This window comes from Carassius auratus, chromosome 45 (assembly GCF_003368295.1).
Source record: "Carassius auratus strain Wakin chromosome 45, ASM336829v1, whole genome shotgun sequence".
In the NCBI taxonomy this organism is placed as follows: domain Eukaryota; kingdom Metazoa; phylum Chordata; class Actinopteri; order Cypriniformes; family Cyprinidae; genus Carassius; species Carassius auratus.
This window is the reverse complement of record NC_039287.1, coordinates 18,822,424-18,839,557: the sequence shown is the minus strand read 5'-3', so window position 1 is coordinate 18,839,557 and position 17,134 is coordinate 18,822,424. Positions and strand designations below refer to the sequence as shown.

At 38.6% G+C, this 17,134-nt stretch overlaps 1 protein-coding gene across 3 annotated transcripts in view; it reads left to right on the top strand.

Annotated features, from left to right (window-relative positions):
- The first annotated feature begins 389 nt into the window (after positions 1-389).
- LOC113063490 (sorting nexin-14-like) overlaps positions 390-17,134 on the top strand; it is a 48,088-nt gene continuing 31,343 nt past the window's right edge. For 2 of the 3 annotated variants that reach the window (XM_026233938.1, XM_026233935.1), the window contains exons 1-17: positions 390-649; positions 887-1,028; positions 1,118-1,238; positions 5,538-5,614; positions 7,146-7,224; positions 7,319-7,362; positions 7,469-7,556; positions 7,639-7,723; positions 8,391-8,547; positions 9,744-9,819; positions 10,378-10,422; positions 10,514-10,594; positions 10,765-10,879; positions 14,012-14,167; positions 14,244-14,368; positions 14,461-14,519; positions 15,120-15,143. In XM_026233938.1, coding sequence (XP_026089723.1) covers positions 892-1,028; positions 1,118-1,238; positions 5,538-5,614; positions 7,146-7,224; positions 7,319-7,362; positions 7,469-7,556; positions 7,639-7,723; positions 8,391-8,547; positions 9,744-9,819; positions 10,378-10,422; positions 10,514-10,594; positions 10,765-10,879; positions 14,012-14,167; positions 14,244-14,368; positions 14,461-14,519; positions 15,120-15,143 — 1,469 coding nt within the window. In that variant the 5' untranslated portion in view covers positions 390-649; positions 887-891. Of the gene's footprint in view, positions 650-886; positions 1,029-1,117; positions 1,239-5,537; positions 5,615-7,145; positions 7,225-7,318; positions 7,363-7,468; positions 7,557-7,638; positions 7,724-8,390; positions 8,548-9,743; positions 9,820-10,377; positions 10,423-10,513; positions 10,595-10,764; positions 10,880-14,011; positions 14,168-14,243; positions 14,369-14,460; positions 14,520-15,119; positions 15,144-17,134 lie in introns of those variants that run through there. The other variant, XM_026233936.1, reaches the window with a different exon arrangement.

Below are 17,134 nucleotides of genomic sequence, written 5' to 3'. Positions count from 1 at the left end.
TTCATGGCCAGTGTCTGAACAATCTACCCATCATTTTTTGAGTCCCCGAGCTTGAACAACATCCATTCCTAATAGTCAAACATGTCACTATTTTGGTAGAATGCAACAACAACAAAAAAAAACATGTTACTTTCTTCCAACACTCATGAAGCCAAAATGTTACTGCATGCCAGGTATGACCCATAAGCAATAGCCCATTTATTGAGATGGACAAATCATATTTTCTGAAGCACTTCCAGATAACAAATAGTGAAAAGTGGGGGTTATTTTTTCAACAATTACACATACATTACGTTATGATTATGATAGTGAATTATAATATCTATTTCTGATCCTATGAGAGAATCGTTATTTGTTTAGTCAGAGGCCGCCGGACTTTTATTTTGAAAGCGACTATAGCCTTCGCGTTAAACCCGGAAGTGCAGCTCGCGTGTAATGATCAGTAACTAATCTCTGATCATGTGAAACAATCAGCGGAGTGATCAAAACATTAGTGTGTCCGCTTGTGTTGACATGCTTTTAGAGTTATATAGGACCTACGCTTCGTCTGTGAGGTAGAGAGCAGATATCTCAGTGTTTTTTGCACTGTTTACACATCTGCTGGATAAGATCATCAGACTTTCATCAGTCCACTGCTGTTTACTTTGAGGTACTTTAGAGGATCATGTAAATACCATGTGAATATGATCATATGTGATCTTTTCTACGTCTTAAGTGTACGTATATAAAATATATGGAATTACTTTGATGGTATCATGGTTGTTTCAGAATTGTAGCATGTAAATATATCACAATATCAAAAATCAGACCAATACACTACTACTGTACCAAAACAACAAGCGTAGTGTGATCCTTTCTGATTGATTCTCTATTTCTCTTTGATAAGATATAATGTCAGAGCCTCCCTCTGTTCTGGGGTGTGTGAGGAGGGGTCTGCGGTTCGATGTGTTTAAGGATGTTGCTCGTCAGTATCCGGTCATCTTCTGTCTCTTCACCTTTATGATCTCCTCCACCATCATCCTCAACCAGTGAGTATCCACACACACTGTGATCCCTGTGATGATTGGTGATTAACACCTGCGAAGTGTCTTTCATGTTATCTTTCCACTTGTTCCAGGTATCTCCATGTTCTCCTGATATTCTGGTCATTTCTGGCTGGAGCGATCACGTTCTACTGCTCCCTCAGTCCTGAGTATCTGCTGCCAAATGTTCTCCTCTCAATCAAGACCAAGAGGAAAGTAAGTATTAGTACAAACAGATCATTCAAAGCTCAAAACCTCACCCCAGTGTTCAATATTTCAATTGTGAACAATAAGCGCTAAAATAGCCCAAACAGAATATTGTAAAACAATGACAGAATATGCATTCACACACACACACATCTCCCTTCTCTTGATAATGCTTCATAATAACAGAAGTAGTGGAGCCTCACTAGAGTCAGTTTTTACCTAAGGCAGATGTTTGCACCCTTAAATCAAATATGGAGAATTTTATTACAATCACAACTTTCTGGAGCTTTCATTTCAGTATACGGAAATATACCTTTAATTATACATATATAAAAAAAAGTTGTCTTGCACCTGAGCCCATTTTGGGGTTTGGATGTGCACAATAAAGTCCTTTTTTTAGATTTAGTTTTGTGGGATTTTTACCTACATGTTACCTGTTCTTGTCCTGTTTTCATCACTGCTTGTACACCGAGTCAGCTTGCTTCGTATAAAAAAAAAATATTCAACATTATTCATAGAAGAGGGGGATTCATTTCGATAACCTTCGTTCCTTGGAATAAGTGCATCCAATGCATCGAACTTTCTGTCGATTTGTCTGTGAAGATGGCCTGATAAATATCAGGTCTATTACTAATAAAACTTTTTTAATTAATGAGCTGATCTCCTCACATGGCCTGGACTTTCTTTTATGGCTTTAAACTTGGCAACCCATCAAAATAAAAGTCTGGTTTCATTTAAAGACAAGTATTTGCCAGAAATGTATTACTATTGTTCAGCAGAATGTACATGGCCTACTACTACTGAAAATAATTATTGATTTGGTAATTAGAAAAAAACAACTACACCATTTCAGAAGGGGGGGGGGGGGGTTGAATAGAAAATGATGGAATAAATTAAGAGATTTTTATGCATACACAGAATACACAGAATTAGGTAACAATAAAACATATGGTGAAGAAAATATAAAACATTTCATAGGGGCCTAAACATGTAATTGTTTAAAAACTTTTAATAAATTGATGTGAAAATGTATATGTTTCCTGATTTTAATTAATTAGACATGCTTTTTGATTAATACAATTTAATTTAACCATTAAAAAAAGTCGAGAAAAAATTGAAAAAACTGAATCCAGAAAAAATTCAAAGAAAAAAAAAAACTACGGAATTTGGAAAAAAATAAAACCCTAAATTGCCGAAATACAGTGTCCCCACAACATGGAGGCAACAACAATACTACAGCGAGAATAAAAGTTACACCTTCTTTCGTGAACATTTGGGCTGCGTTATACAAATCTTCCCACATCGTGATGTAGACATGTGGGGGCGTGTTTAAATGAGGTGTTTTAGGGGGGAGTGGAAGAGTCATAACTTTTATAAAGAATATCTCTTTGGATTTGAGACTTTAGTCTTTGGAACTTTACAGGTCTTCTTTATGCACCAAGAGTTTGTAACACTCCAAAGAGAAAGAAACAATTGAATTGGCATCATATGACCCCTTTAAAATCAAAATGATTGATACATTTCAGTCTGGTTTCATGTATTAACACAGCACTGAAACAGCCCTTCTCAAAGTGTCAAATGATTTACTGCTGTCTGTAGACACTGGCATTCGTGCTGCTTGGGGGCTTCTGGATCTTATTTTCAGCATTTGACACAGTGGATCATGTGATTCTTCTTGACTGTTTGCAGGAGTGGGTGGGGGGCGGATTAAGGGGCTTGCTTTAAAGTGGTTCTCATCCTGTCTACATGGAAGATCCTTTGCGTTGGAGTGAGGAAGCTGTATTTCATCTTCACAGTTTATTACCTTGGGGGTTCCTCAGGGCTCATGTCTTGGTCCTGTTTTGTTCTCTCTATATATGCTGGCTTTGGGTCTAATCTGGCAAAAATTTAATGTGGCTTATCATTGCTATGTTGATGACATCCAGCTGTATGTACCCCTAAGATCTAACAATGACTCCAATATTTCAGCTTTGTTTGAGTATTTGGATGAATAAGGGCATGGATAGCTTCTGGTTTTCTGCAGCTCAGTGAGTCTAAATCAGAAGTGGTGATTTTCGAATCAGAAAAGGTCCCAGAGGTGGGACTTGAACTCAGGCCGCTTGAAGTAATATGAATATTAAATATCAATTGTAATTATTTGACCATGCTGCTGCATGTCGTGCCAAACCTCTCGCGTCATCAGCTTGAGATTGGTTTATGAGATCAACATTTATAGAGATCACAGATCAAAGCTATTATCGGGATGTTAGCCGTTGGTAGCCGATCAATTGGAGCACCTCTGTTTGGGATCACTGTGAGTCAGGGCTGCAGTAGGCACTTCTTGGGCCAGATATTAAACCTTCATCATTGGTTGAGATCATGATCGTTCTAGACCCAGGATTAAATTAGAGTTGAACCCCCCTGACAGCAGCAGCTTGGCCAGGTGTTTTCACGTAGCTCGTCTTACTGTAAGATGCAGACTCAAAGCCAGCTGGTGTTTGAGATGATGGTGGGGATATGAATCAACATCACAGCTACAACATCGTCTCGAACCTGAAAAAAGAAAATGCATTCTTTGGCACTAGTGGTGTTTTTTTTGTTACCCTGCTGCTTGAGCAGGTCATGAAGGTCAGTCTCTCGTTCCACACCAGAGTGCTTCATGTATGCTGACCTCAGTCTTTCTATGTGCAGTCGTCTGCTCCTCCTTTCCTGCTCCTTTCTGGACCAATCAGAATCCGTTTTACTTTTGATACAGTGTGACACAGCAACTGAGAGATCACTTCCCATGCATCTTTCTCCGCTCCAGCTCCCAGATATAATTCCCCAGGCTCTTTGCAGTACTGCTCTTGGCCGTGAGGGGGCACACTTGAGCATCGCCTTCTGGCCCCCAGAAGAGCTCATCTGTGTCAGCGTCTGCCTTCGACTGCACAGACATGACCTGAACCATTCTGAGGTTACTGTGATCTGATGCTGAGAGGAGACCGGCGGAGCATAGTTACAGTTACTTTTACATTTAAATCATTTAGCAGACGCTTTTATAGAATGCGAATTACAAATCAGGACAATAGAAGCAAACAAACAAACGAAAGAGCAACAGGGAAAGTGCGTTCACAAAAAACTTAGAGAAAAATAACATGACTGGTTCTCAACTCCCTGCAGAGTTTTCCGTAACATATGTTCAACAGAAACAATGTGGAAACTCTTAACATCTTGAGGCGGGTGAAAGGCTGAAGTCTGAAGTCTTCTGCATTCGTTTATGTGCACAACATGAATCGCTTGTGGCTGGGACAGTAATTATGGGAAATATCTGAGCTGAGAGGCAACTAAAAAAGATGGAGCAGCGGGCAAGGGCACATAATAGAAGGAGAAACCCCTAAACACAGCATCTAGACACAAACACACTATAACAACCTTTAAATAAATAAAACCACATAAATATGTGTCCTTAACTTTTCCCTTCAGTTTATCGTGAAGCCTCGTATTGGGAGTTTTGAATCTTGAGCTGGTCTTTCTTTACTCTACAACACTTTGACTAGATTTGACTAGTCCACCTGTGTCTTTTCTGTTACCGACAGCCATCATGTTCTGTATTCTTGTAGGAAGTCTTAAACATCTCACACATAAACCCACATTTAGAGATGATCTCAGCTCCACTTATCCATGAGCAGAAAATCTCTTCTAAGATCACACTTAAGGAGACCTTTAACCACTAATTGAAAGCTTGGATATTTGGATATTTAAGAATATCCAAGTATAGCCAACTTTGGTTTGTATTCTGTATATATTACCAGCGTTATATTGAAATCCTTTCCTTTAGATATTAGCCAAAACCCTCTATTGACCTCTTGTTAGAAGTCAAGTTGCCTTTATTTATATAATGCATTATGCAATACAGATTCTTTCTAAGTGGCTTCATAGTAATCAAAACAATTATCAAAGATGCAATCTTAATCAAATATGAGAGAATTTGAATTCTTGTGTTTAAAGCAGCTTTAAAAAGTCAATAGTGTGATTATTTAGCTCCAGTCTGTTCGGTCTTGATTCAGTTCAGCTATAAGCAGCTCTCAGTAGTATAGTTATACAGCTCAAGTCAATTGTTTCAGTGCTGTTCAATAACCGTGTCGATTTGTCAATTATGAGATGAATTCAGCTATAGAGCAGATCTGACAAAAGTGTCCTTATTCAGCTCAAGTTTTGTTGTAATCCAATAGTGTCAGTACTGTCCAAGTGCTAATATGTCTGAATATTTAGTGTCTTTGAATCTCTTTTGAGACTTTGATGTCTGTACTGCATTAATGATTAATATACTGTATGTTTTTGCTTCCTCAGCCACAGAAACAGCAAGAATTATTCCCGCTGGGTCACAGTTGTGCAGTGTGTGGGAAAAACCAGTGCAAACGCCACAGGTATGATATCAAATAATAAAAATAAAAAAAAATCCCTGATCTGGGCATATCTCAACCCAAACCCAAAAGAAAGAAGTAAGAATTGATATTTAGGACAGAGTGCTGTAGGGATGACGTATTTTTGCTCACCAAAACCTGGAAATGAGTTATCATTTTAGCACTTCCAGTTCCATCCTTGAGTTTTTTCAAATGGGTTTTTGGTTAAATGCATATATATATATATATATATATATATATATATATATATTAATACAGTACAGACCGAAAGTTTGGAAACATTACTATTTTTAATATTTTTGAAATAAGTTTCTTCTGCTCATCAAGCCTGCATTTATTTGATCAAAAATTCCTGTGATGCAAAGCTGAATTTTCAGCATCATTCCTCCAGCCTTCAGTGTCACATGTAACATCAGTCGATCACATGATCATTTAGAAATCATTCTGATATTCTGATTTATTCTGAGTGTTGGAAACAGTTCTGCTGTCGAATATATTTGATCAATAAAAGGTTAAAAAGAACTGCATTTATTCAAAATAAAAAAAAAAAATCTAATAATATATTTTCTTTGCTATCACTTTTTATCAATTTAACACATCCTTGCTGAATAAAAGTATTGAATTTATTTTAAAAAAAAAAGAAGAAAAAAAAATTACTGACCCCAAATTACTGACCAGTAGTGTACATTATCACAAAATATTTATATTTTAAAAACATAGCTTCTTTTTGTTTTACTGTTTATTCATCAAAGTATCCTAAAAAAGTATCACATGTTCTGAAAAAATATTAAGCAGCAGAACTGTTTCCAACTTTGATAATGAATCATCAAATTAGAATGATTTCTAAAGGATCATGTGATAATGATCCTAAAAATTCAGCTTTGCATCACAGAAATAAATGATAATTTAAAGTATAATACATTTTAAAAAAAATTTTTTAAGTTGTAATAATATTTCACAATATTAATGTTTTTTTCTGTATTTTTGATCAAATAAATGCAGGCTTGATGAGCAGAAGAAACTTCTTTCAAAACCATTAAAAAGTCATGTTTCCAAACTTTTGCTCTGTACTGTATATACGTATATATATATATATATATATATATATATATATATATATATATATATATATATAAAAGCCGAGGTGATACAGAAATGCAACATCCCTGCGTAACTCAAACTGAAGTCTATTTTTTGGACAATTAAGATTTTCTTTACGTTTACATTTTTTGCATTACAAGTAAGCACATTAAACCCTTTCCCACCAGCCTGCTGAATGTGGAAGAATTCCTGTTTAATGTTCATTACTCATTTTTTTTATGATTTAAGTGCATTAGTATCTCTAAGCAAGGTTTTAAAGACTTTCCTTCAGGTTTTGAAGGTTTAAACTTAAAACGCAAAGAACAATTATAGCTTGAGACAAACCAAAAAATTAGTGACGTAGTATTCTACGATACAAATTAAAGCACAAGAATAAGATATTTGGAAACAGTGTTTTTCTTGAATAATGAAGATTTGTGTTTTTATTCCCCAGACCTACTCTTCTGCTGGAGAACTATCAGCCGTGGCTGGACTTAAAAGTGCCGTCCAAAGTGGACGCCAGTATTTCAGAGGTAGAGCCATTATTCCAGTCATGAGTGAAATGATACATCATGTAAGCAAATGAATAAAGCAAACTAATAAATCCTTTGTTTGACTGATCTCCAGGTTTTGGAGTTAGTTCTGGAGAACTTTGTGTACCCATGGTACAGGTCTGTCTGCTTTAGAGCCAAAAGCTGCTTTTATTCCATGTTTGAGCTGGAACACATGTAAGCAATATTCACCTTATTCTTATCTTTTCTGATGTTTTGTCCTCAGAGATATCACAGATGACGAGGCGTGTGTCGATGAACTGAGACAAACCATCCGTTTCTTTGCTGCAGTTCTGGCTCACCGAGCACAAAGAGTACACACACCTTCACACACTTCACACACTTCACCCCTTCTGTAGACTGATGAAGGGGTTAACTGACTAAACCTGTCTTTAGGTGGATGTTCCCTTCGTTGTGATGGACAAAATGATGAAGGCCACCATGAAGCACATTGAGATCATTGCAAAGGCACAGCAGAAAGGTGATCGAATCTGTCAAGAACTGAATAAATGAACTGTCAGAAGATAGGCCTGGACAAGAAGTCAATGTCAATATGTTTCATGATTTTATTTTTTCCAATAAGGGTGATATGATTTTGAAACACATTTCTGTTATTTCAATATCATTAGAAACCTGAAAAATTACACTCAAGATAAGAGTGATTTCTGGAGGAGTAATGATGCTAAAACTTGTCTGGTAGTGTATGTTAGCCTATAGTTTGAAGTTAAAGATATTTATATTAATAAGGGGAGTCTGAGATGTTTAACAGTGAGTTCACATTTCTTGTTTGTATGAAGCTAAATACAAATAAAAGGTGAACATTTATTAATTTGTGCCATTTTCCCCCCTAAAACATGACATAGTTTTATAGTAGTAGATTTCATAGACGTGACAAATGAATTTTTCATGTTTGTAGGAACAGACATCTGTTGTGGCCGTTCTCGTTTAATAGTGTTCATATCGATATCAGAGTTATACCATATCGAGTGACATTAATAAACATATCGTCCAGCCTCTCAGACGATGGTTGTTCAAACTGAACCGTGGGACTTTCCTTCACCTTCAGAGCATCTCTCACCTCGAGTGTACAGACCGTTTGTGTTTGTGGCACATCAGTTTAATGAGTTTTGTTCAAATGTTGTGATCAGTGAAGGATTGCGAGGGTCTCCAGCAGGCAGCTCTCTCGGAGTACGGCGCTGATCTGCACGTGTCCCTGCGGAGCCGCAAGGATGAGCTGCTGTACCTGAGGAAGCTCACAGAGCTGCTGTTCCCTCACCTCACGCCTCCTAAAGCTACGGACTGCAGGTACAGCTCACACACACACACACTCACACACACACACACACACACACACACACTCACTCACACACACACACACACACACTCACACACACTCTCACAGACACACACGCGCACACACACACACACTCTCACAGACACACACACGCGCACACTCACACACACACACACACTCTCACAGACACACACACGCGCACACTCACACACACACACACACACACACTCACACACGCACACTCTCACAGACACACACACACACACACTCACTCACACACACACACACACTCACACACGCACACTCTCACAGACACACACGCGCACACACACACACACACGCACACTCTCACAGACACACACACGCGCACACTCACACACACACACACACACACTCACACACGCACACTCTCACAGACACACACACACAGACACACACTCACACACACACTAACACGCATGCACACACACTCACAGACACACACACACACGCACACTCTCATAGACACACACGCGCACGCACACACACACACACACACACACACACACACACACACTCACAGACACACACACACTCACTTACTCACACACTCACACACACACACACACACACACACACACTCACACACTCTCACACGCACACACTCACAAACTCTCACACACACACACACACACACACTACTCAACACTCTGGGCTCAGTATATATATATATATATATATTAATGTTTTTAAAAGGAGTCTCTTATCTCTCACCAAGGCTGCATTTATTTGATAAATAATACAGTAAAAAAATGATATTTGGATGTGTTAAATGTGATTTATTCCTGTGATCAAAGCAGTATTTTTAGCATCATAACTCCAGTCACATGATCCTTAAGAAATCATTCTAATGTGTTTATTTAGTGATCAATTAATATTTCTTATTATTCTCAGTGTTGGTTGTTATGTGTTTAATATGTTTGTTAAAATATATATATATAATTTGTTTTTGTATTATTTCATATGTAGAAAGTTCAAAAGAACAGCATTTATTTGAAACCGATTCTCTTGATTAATTTAAATCATCCTTTTTCAATAAAAGCGTTAATTTCTTAAAAACTAAATGACAGAAAGTCTGCTTCCCCTGAAGCGTTGAGCAGTCAGAGTGTGTGTGTGTGTGTGAGGTGTGTGATGAGGGTCAGGTGATGTTTCTGTGGGGTGTGCTCAGGTCTCTGGCTCTGCTGATTCGAGAGGTCATGACAGGGTCGCTGTTTCTCCCAATCATGGACTTCATGGCTGATCCTGTGAGTGTAACAGTCTAAACGAGGACATTAAACCATACATATATGGTTTCTCTTTGTTCTTCATTGATATAATGTGGACAAAATATCATATTTAAGCTTCATTATTAGATTTATGATGGTTTAAGTGCAGCTTCCAGTAGGGGTGCTCCGATCACGATCGGCCGATCGTTAATGCGCATCTCGTCAGTAAAGCCGGTTTTCTAATCAGCGGTTAATTCCATCAGGTGCGTGATTTCACATAGAGCAGCTGTTACTACACAGAGCCGTTGTTAATAGAGAAGATGCACAAATCCACTTCATTTTCAGCGTTTTTTGGCGCATCTTCTCAGTTAACAACGGCTCTGTGTAGTAACAGCTGCTCTTTGTGAAATCACACACCTGATGGAATTAACCGCTGATTAGAGAACCGGCTTTACTGACGAGATGCGCATTAACGATCAGCCGATCGTGATCGGAGCACCCCTAGCTTCCAGTTAGTATCTTGTTTGCAGTAGCTGCATTTGATAGACCGTATAAATGTAAATAAATGTTCATGAAACACTTCTTTTTTTCTTCCAGGACACAGTGAATCACATGGTGCTCATTTTCATTGATGATACTCCAGTGAGTGATTCAACCAAATCATTTCTAGTCTGGTCAGTCACACTTGAATGCCTTTTAAACTCGTTTGTTCATATTTTATCTGTGCTGTTAGCCTGAGCCCGTGACTGACCCTCCGTCTGCGCTCGTGCCCTTCCTGGAGAAGTTTGCAGACCCACGAAACACCAAATCCTCGGTGGGTACTTTGGCCAATTTAACAGAATGATTTCTGCTTTTACCAAGACGTCTAAGGAAAAGAGTTATAGTCAGAAAGAAATTTCAAAGAGTACTTAGGATATTAATTCAGTGTTTTTGAGTTCTAGTAAGTGTCTTGAAGAAAAGCTCTTGTGTGTGTTCTTCTGCCAGGTGTTGAAGTTGGATCTGAAGGAGATCAGGGAGCAGCAGGATCTGTTGTTTCGTTTCATGAGTTTCCTGAAGGAGGAAGGAGCGGTGCACGTCCTGCAGTTCTGTCTGACTGTGGGTGAGGACATGCCGTCTCTGACCCTGCTCATTTACTGGCTTACATGGCTGCGATTCGCTGTTTTCCTCTCTCTGGCAACCCGGGGTGTCGAAATACTATTGGTTAAACTGGAAGTGGGTGGAATCACACAGATCAGAACAAAAACAGGCATTTCGACACAGAATGCACTAGTGTTGTCACGATACCAAAATTATTGTTTCGATACCGATACCTAGTCAAGAATTTCGATACTTTTTCGATACTTTTCCTGTAAAGGGAAAATACACTCTCAAATATCATTGATTTATTTTAAAACCGGTAGAACATTCTAATCATATAACACACTAATAAATTAACATATGAACAGAGGTTATATTAAACATTTGAACAAAATATGAAATATCAAAATCATAAAAAATAAGAGCAATGACATTCAATGTAAAGGAAAAATACATTTAGCAGCATTATCTCAGTTATCATAAGAAACATAAGAGTAATACATTTATCTTGATTCTGAACTTTGAATAAAAATATGAACAGTGATTATATTAAACAATGTTTCTGAACTCAGAAGATTAAATGTCAAAAGATAATATCAATTTAAGCAATGGCATTCAAGTAAAAAAAAAAAATGCTAATACAATTTTACAGCAATATATCAGATGTTGTAACGTATTCTGTGAGTTGTGCAACCTTTTCTTTCAGAGGAGAAAACCAAAGCCAGTGAGCTTTAACGATCGTCATCTTATTCTACAGTCGGCCACAGTATCACTTGTGCTCGCTCATGCAGCCTAGTGATGCGCGGGTCGGGTTTTTTTTCCAATCCACGGGTCCCGCTTTTATGAAATTATTTGGCTCGTCCCAGCCCGCAAATAAAGTAACATTTCTTTACCCACCCAGACCCGCGCATCGGGGACATCACGGAAGATACGTTGCTACTAGACTCATATTTTTCGTTCACTGAAGCTCCTCCCTCCAGTCCACAGTAGCGTGTGAGCACGCCGCTATTAGCAGCGCATGCACAGCTCGTGAACAGCTCTGTGAACTGTTTCATCCTGTCAAAGAGTTACTCAAGATGTGACGGAGCATGTGATTTGTTGAATGTAGTGAACATTCGAGAGATCTTCTCATTCGTGAATGAATTGAACTGATCTCGTTTATGAATGAAATGAATGAGTATACAGGGTCAGTGAGCCAAGCATGTAAATCTCGATCAGCAATCAGCAGATACAAAGTGCAGTTATAGGTGCTGTGCAGATACGCTCTTTTCATATTTAGCATACAGAACATAACTCCACGTTTAATCCCCGATTAATGTGAGTATTATACATGAACTGTCTGACCAAACAATTAAAATGTTAATTATGCAAGAAAACCTTGTGCTTTGTTCATGTGAACAACTTATTTAAACTATTTAATGCGATTATGCACATATTTTAGTAAAGCCAAATCAGTTTAGTAAAGCCACTAATGCAGGCATACATCTCGCTTACTGTTGTGCTTTTTTGCTGCTTATGTGAGGAGAAAAAAAAACGACATCCATAAGGAGGCACTGGAAGCATGCGCTGCACACACCAGCGTGAAATACGTCTCTTACAAATCTGGAACGCAGTCATTTTTTCGTGACGTTTTTAATTTCCTAGAATCGCGATACTTTTGAAGTATCGGTGCACCGTGCAACACTAGAATGCACATTTTCAAAGTAGAATAACTGGCCTTAGCATTGTTTTTTATGAAGAAACAAGTATGTGAACTATGTTTCCTAAATATCTGTGAATATATTATGTTTTTTTTAAGCTTTGGTGCGGTCAAAAGATAAGATACTGCAGCTTTAATGTTAGTGGAAGCTCTTCAGCTGTACAATCAGTGATGACCTTTACACTTTCAGCTCTCTGTGACCTGCTTTGTGAACTGACCCTTCGCAGGGAGCGTGATTGACCGGCGATCTGACCAATCACAACGCAGAAGCTGCCATATTGTCCAGCAAACAAACTAAAGATTCACTTCAGTGGACTTAAACTCAAAAGATGATGTGTATTGACTTCTTTCCACAGTTAAAATAAAGCACCTTCTGATGTTCACTCATGTTTATTTCGTGCTTTTACTTGTAAATAAAGACGATCGGTGACAAAATATTCAAGAGCCACAAAACGGTATTTACTGTTGGAATTTCGTAAAAAACTTTTGAAAAAAATTTGAAAGCTGAGACTTGTTTCATACCGAAAGTAACCTGCTCTTCTCGTGGGACGTAGCAGCAGTGATGGTTGAGAGGGTTCGTTCATCCCTTCATGAGAAGTAGACAACAGTTAGAGATGGATCATGCATCCATTCATTCGTTAGGTGTGTCTGAGCCTTTAGAAATGAGTTTCAACATTGTTAGTTTGTAAGAAACTGCACGTGGACCAATAGGAAGTCTTCTCCTTTCTGTGCCTTGCACTGGGATCTCCTCCTTGCCCTCCACGATATCTTTAAGTTGTTCGTAGCACCCTTATCTGATGACTTGTTTATGTTAGTCCACGAAGATCGCTGTGGAGCCAGAGAGGGGCCAGGGCATAACACTGGAATTTCTCTCTCTCTCTCTCTCTCTCTCTCTCTCTCTCTATGTAAGATGAATCCCTTAGCTGTGAAGTGTTTACTTCAAGTACAAACAATACAGTCTGTGTTGTTTAGAGACGCACAACAGTTCGGCTCTGGCTTTATTTTGAGATGTTTTTGTTGCTGAAATTGAGCTAAAACAGACAATATCCCACCAGAACTGTAGTCAGTCATCATCCTGCACCCAAACTCTGTCTGACCCCAGCCCGAAACATGAGTAAAGACCTCATCCGTTTACGCTGGTGCCCTCGGGGGAAAAGGTTTCACAGCATTCAGGGCTTCTTTCCACAGACTCCTGTACAAAATAATCTCTTTTCTCTCTGAATCCCCTGCAGTGAGCCCCAGTAACAGTATTTATATGTGAAATAATTAGATTTAGATGCTGCTGAATACTATGTGCATTATCAATATCTATACGCCGCTGTCAGCTCTTTTTAGCGCTGTATCTCACTGCACATCGCACTACATTAGGACATGTCCAGCTGAATGATAATAAAAGCTAGCTAAGGTTACAGGAATAGTTCACTGTAAACCTGTGCTTGATGTTTTTGTGTGTAGAGGAGTTTAATGAGCGGATCCTGTGTCCTGAACTGAGTGACACGGAGATGCAGCGTTTGCATGAGGAGGTGAAGAAGATGTATGAGACGTACTGTCTGGAGGAGAGCATCGACAAGATCAGCTTTGACCCCTCCATCACCGAGCAAATCCACAACGGTCAGTCTCATTCCAGTTTTCTGTGGTGTGATGTGGCGTGGTGTCTCATTCTGTCCGTCTCTGTCCCGTCCTGCAGTCGCTCAGGGGCCGTACACAGCGGTGGTGAAGCTCCAGACCATGCCATGTCTGTTTGAGGCGTATGAACACGTGCTGTCTCTGCTGGAGAACGTCTTCACCCCCATGTTCTGCCACAGCGATGAGGTAACTTCCTCAAGATGAATGCTTCTCCAGAGCTGCTTCAGATAGTGTGTGTTTGGGTTCTGCATCATGCGCCTGTCTCTGTTCTTCCTCAGTATTTTCGATATCTGCTCAGGGGTGCGGAGTCTCCCGCTAGAAGTTCAAAGCTGAACAGGTGAGTGTTCTTTCACTTGTGTGTGTGAGTGTGTGTGTGTGTGTGTGTGTGTGTGTGTGTGTGTGTGTGTGTGTGTCAGTCAGTCACACAACAGCACAACACACTTTGGATTGGATCTGTTCATACATAGTTTGATTATGAAAGAGACAGTGAAAGTGCAGAAATGAAGACAGACATCAATATTTATATTGCAATATTACATTTATGTAATATAACCTAATTATTAAATATTTTAATTTTTTATACATTTTTTATAATAATAATAATAATAATACTTAAATAGTATAATAATAATTAGTATAATAATAATAATAATTATTATTATTATTAGACCCCCCCATGTTTATACGATATGGTATCCACTGTGCTCCCTTCATTTGTGATGATTTTAATAGTTATTACATAATAATAGTGGAAATATATTACAAGTAAAAATAGTCTTTATTTTCGTTATGGAAAATGTATTTTGGTTTGTTTTTGATTTTATGTGAAAAATTCAAGAGGTGCTTCAGACATTTAACGACACTTTCAGTCGCGTGTGCATGTGAAGCAGTGAGAGACAAAGGGCAAAAACGTAACCCCTTTTGCCTGTTGTTCCAGGAATCTGAGTTTGGATGATTTAAGGTAAGTGTATAGTGATTTTTGTCCAGTGCTCTCACTGCATGCCATAGAAAGCTGCCTGAAAGCCATAAGACCTGCCTCCAGTTCAACCTTTGATGGGAGAGTTGGGCAATATATCAGCTATTTACAATATATTCAATATAGTTTTGATGTGTGATCACTTAGTGATTTCTGATGTCTTGTGTTCAGTTTCCACTGAATCAGTTTCAGAATCACTGAAAGGGGGGTGAAATGCTCGTTTTCACTCAATATCCTGTTAATCTTGAGTACCTATAGAGTAGTACTGCATCCTTCATAACTCCAAAAAGTCTTTAGTTTTATTATATTCATAAGAGAAAGATAGTCTGTACCGATTTTTCCCAGAAAAACACGACCGTCTGGAGGCGTGATGTGTGGGCGGAGCTAAAGAATCACGAGCACCAGTAGGCTTTTGCGTTGAGAGCGTTTGGAAGCTGTGACATTACCGTGAGGAAAAAACCATCATCCAAAACAAACCATGGCTAACAGTCAGATTCAGCGTATATTTATGATCCAGAATCAGATCCAGAGGCTGAAACTGAACGAGAGCAGCATCAGCAACGACGTCTCTATGTGTTATGTACTGAATCTGTATATATTTGCTTAGCTGTTTTAGAAAATGACTAAGTTACACTTTATGTCGTCTTTTTTTTTTTTTTTAAGTTGTACATGTAGAAAGTGCAGTTTGATGACAACATCGCATGTTATTTACTTGATGTGCTTACGCGCTGATAGCTAAGTTAACAACACAGAGATATTTGAAGCAGTTTTGCTCACCGCCTGCGGTTCCAACACACGATCGTGGCCCTTTTTCGTTGGGACTGCATTATCCTTAAGAAATAAACGATGTGCAAATCCGGCGTCAAACTGGGCCTTGTTTGTAAAACAAGCATCTTCGAAATGCAGGGAACAAACACAAACACTTGCACAACTCCGTTGATGCTCTGTAAAAATAAACTCCATCCACTGGTCCCTTAATGCTGTTTCTCTTTTGGTAATCTGTGCAGGGTTGTCTTGCCCTGGCAACTAAAAACACACTCCTTTTGTGACATTTCGCGACGCTTTCGCTCTGATCTATATATATATATATATATATATATATATATATATATATACTGTTATATTGCCCAGCCCTCTTTGGTATTTGAGGAGTGTATTATAGGTGAACACATTCAGGCTTTTTCATTTTGGTTCCTTTGTCTTCACATCAGAAGGATTTTAGGAGATGGTTTACAGTTTGTACTTGTTTCTTCTGTCTGTTTTCCCAGCTGGAGGTCTGGCGTCACACAGATTTGACAGTCTGAAAAGCTTGCTATTAAATAGTTACAAAATAATAAAAAAAAAAAAAAAACTCAATAATGGTTGGGTATTTGATCTGGGAATATCAACAATCATCCGGTTATACTGAAATCTTGACTCAGTTTTGGATGCTGTCTCTCAACAGACACTTAGGAACTGAAAATGGTTCAACAACTAAACGACTACCTCTGGATTTTTCCATCTGATCTTATTGGATATTGAATTGGGTTGTTTTGGCAACAAATGAAAGTCAAAGAGCAGCATCACATGAATATAATCAAAAAAAAAAATTGCACTTGTTTACAGTTCAGCAGCTTCACAGTAATAAACAGGAAAACTGTGTTAATGTTGCAAAATATAAAAGACATCGAATTCATCAATAAAGAAGCTCTACAGAAGAAAATGGTTTCGTGATTCAGCTCAAGTCAGTTCAGTTGTTATCTTTTTACATAAGCAACCGCTGGCCATGTGTAGGGAGTCAGTGGGCATGGCAGTGTTTATTGGTGGTGAAGTAGTAATAGTTCCCTGCTGAGAACATATTTCAGCTGTAAACAGTCCATTACATCAGTTTTCTGTTAAGACCTGCCTGCTAAGCCAGTCTTTTGGTGTGTAATCTTGTCTGTACTCCCATGAGTGTCTGAGAAGGGCAAAATCAGCCACAACAGTAGCATAGTGTG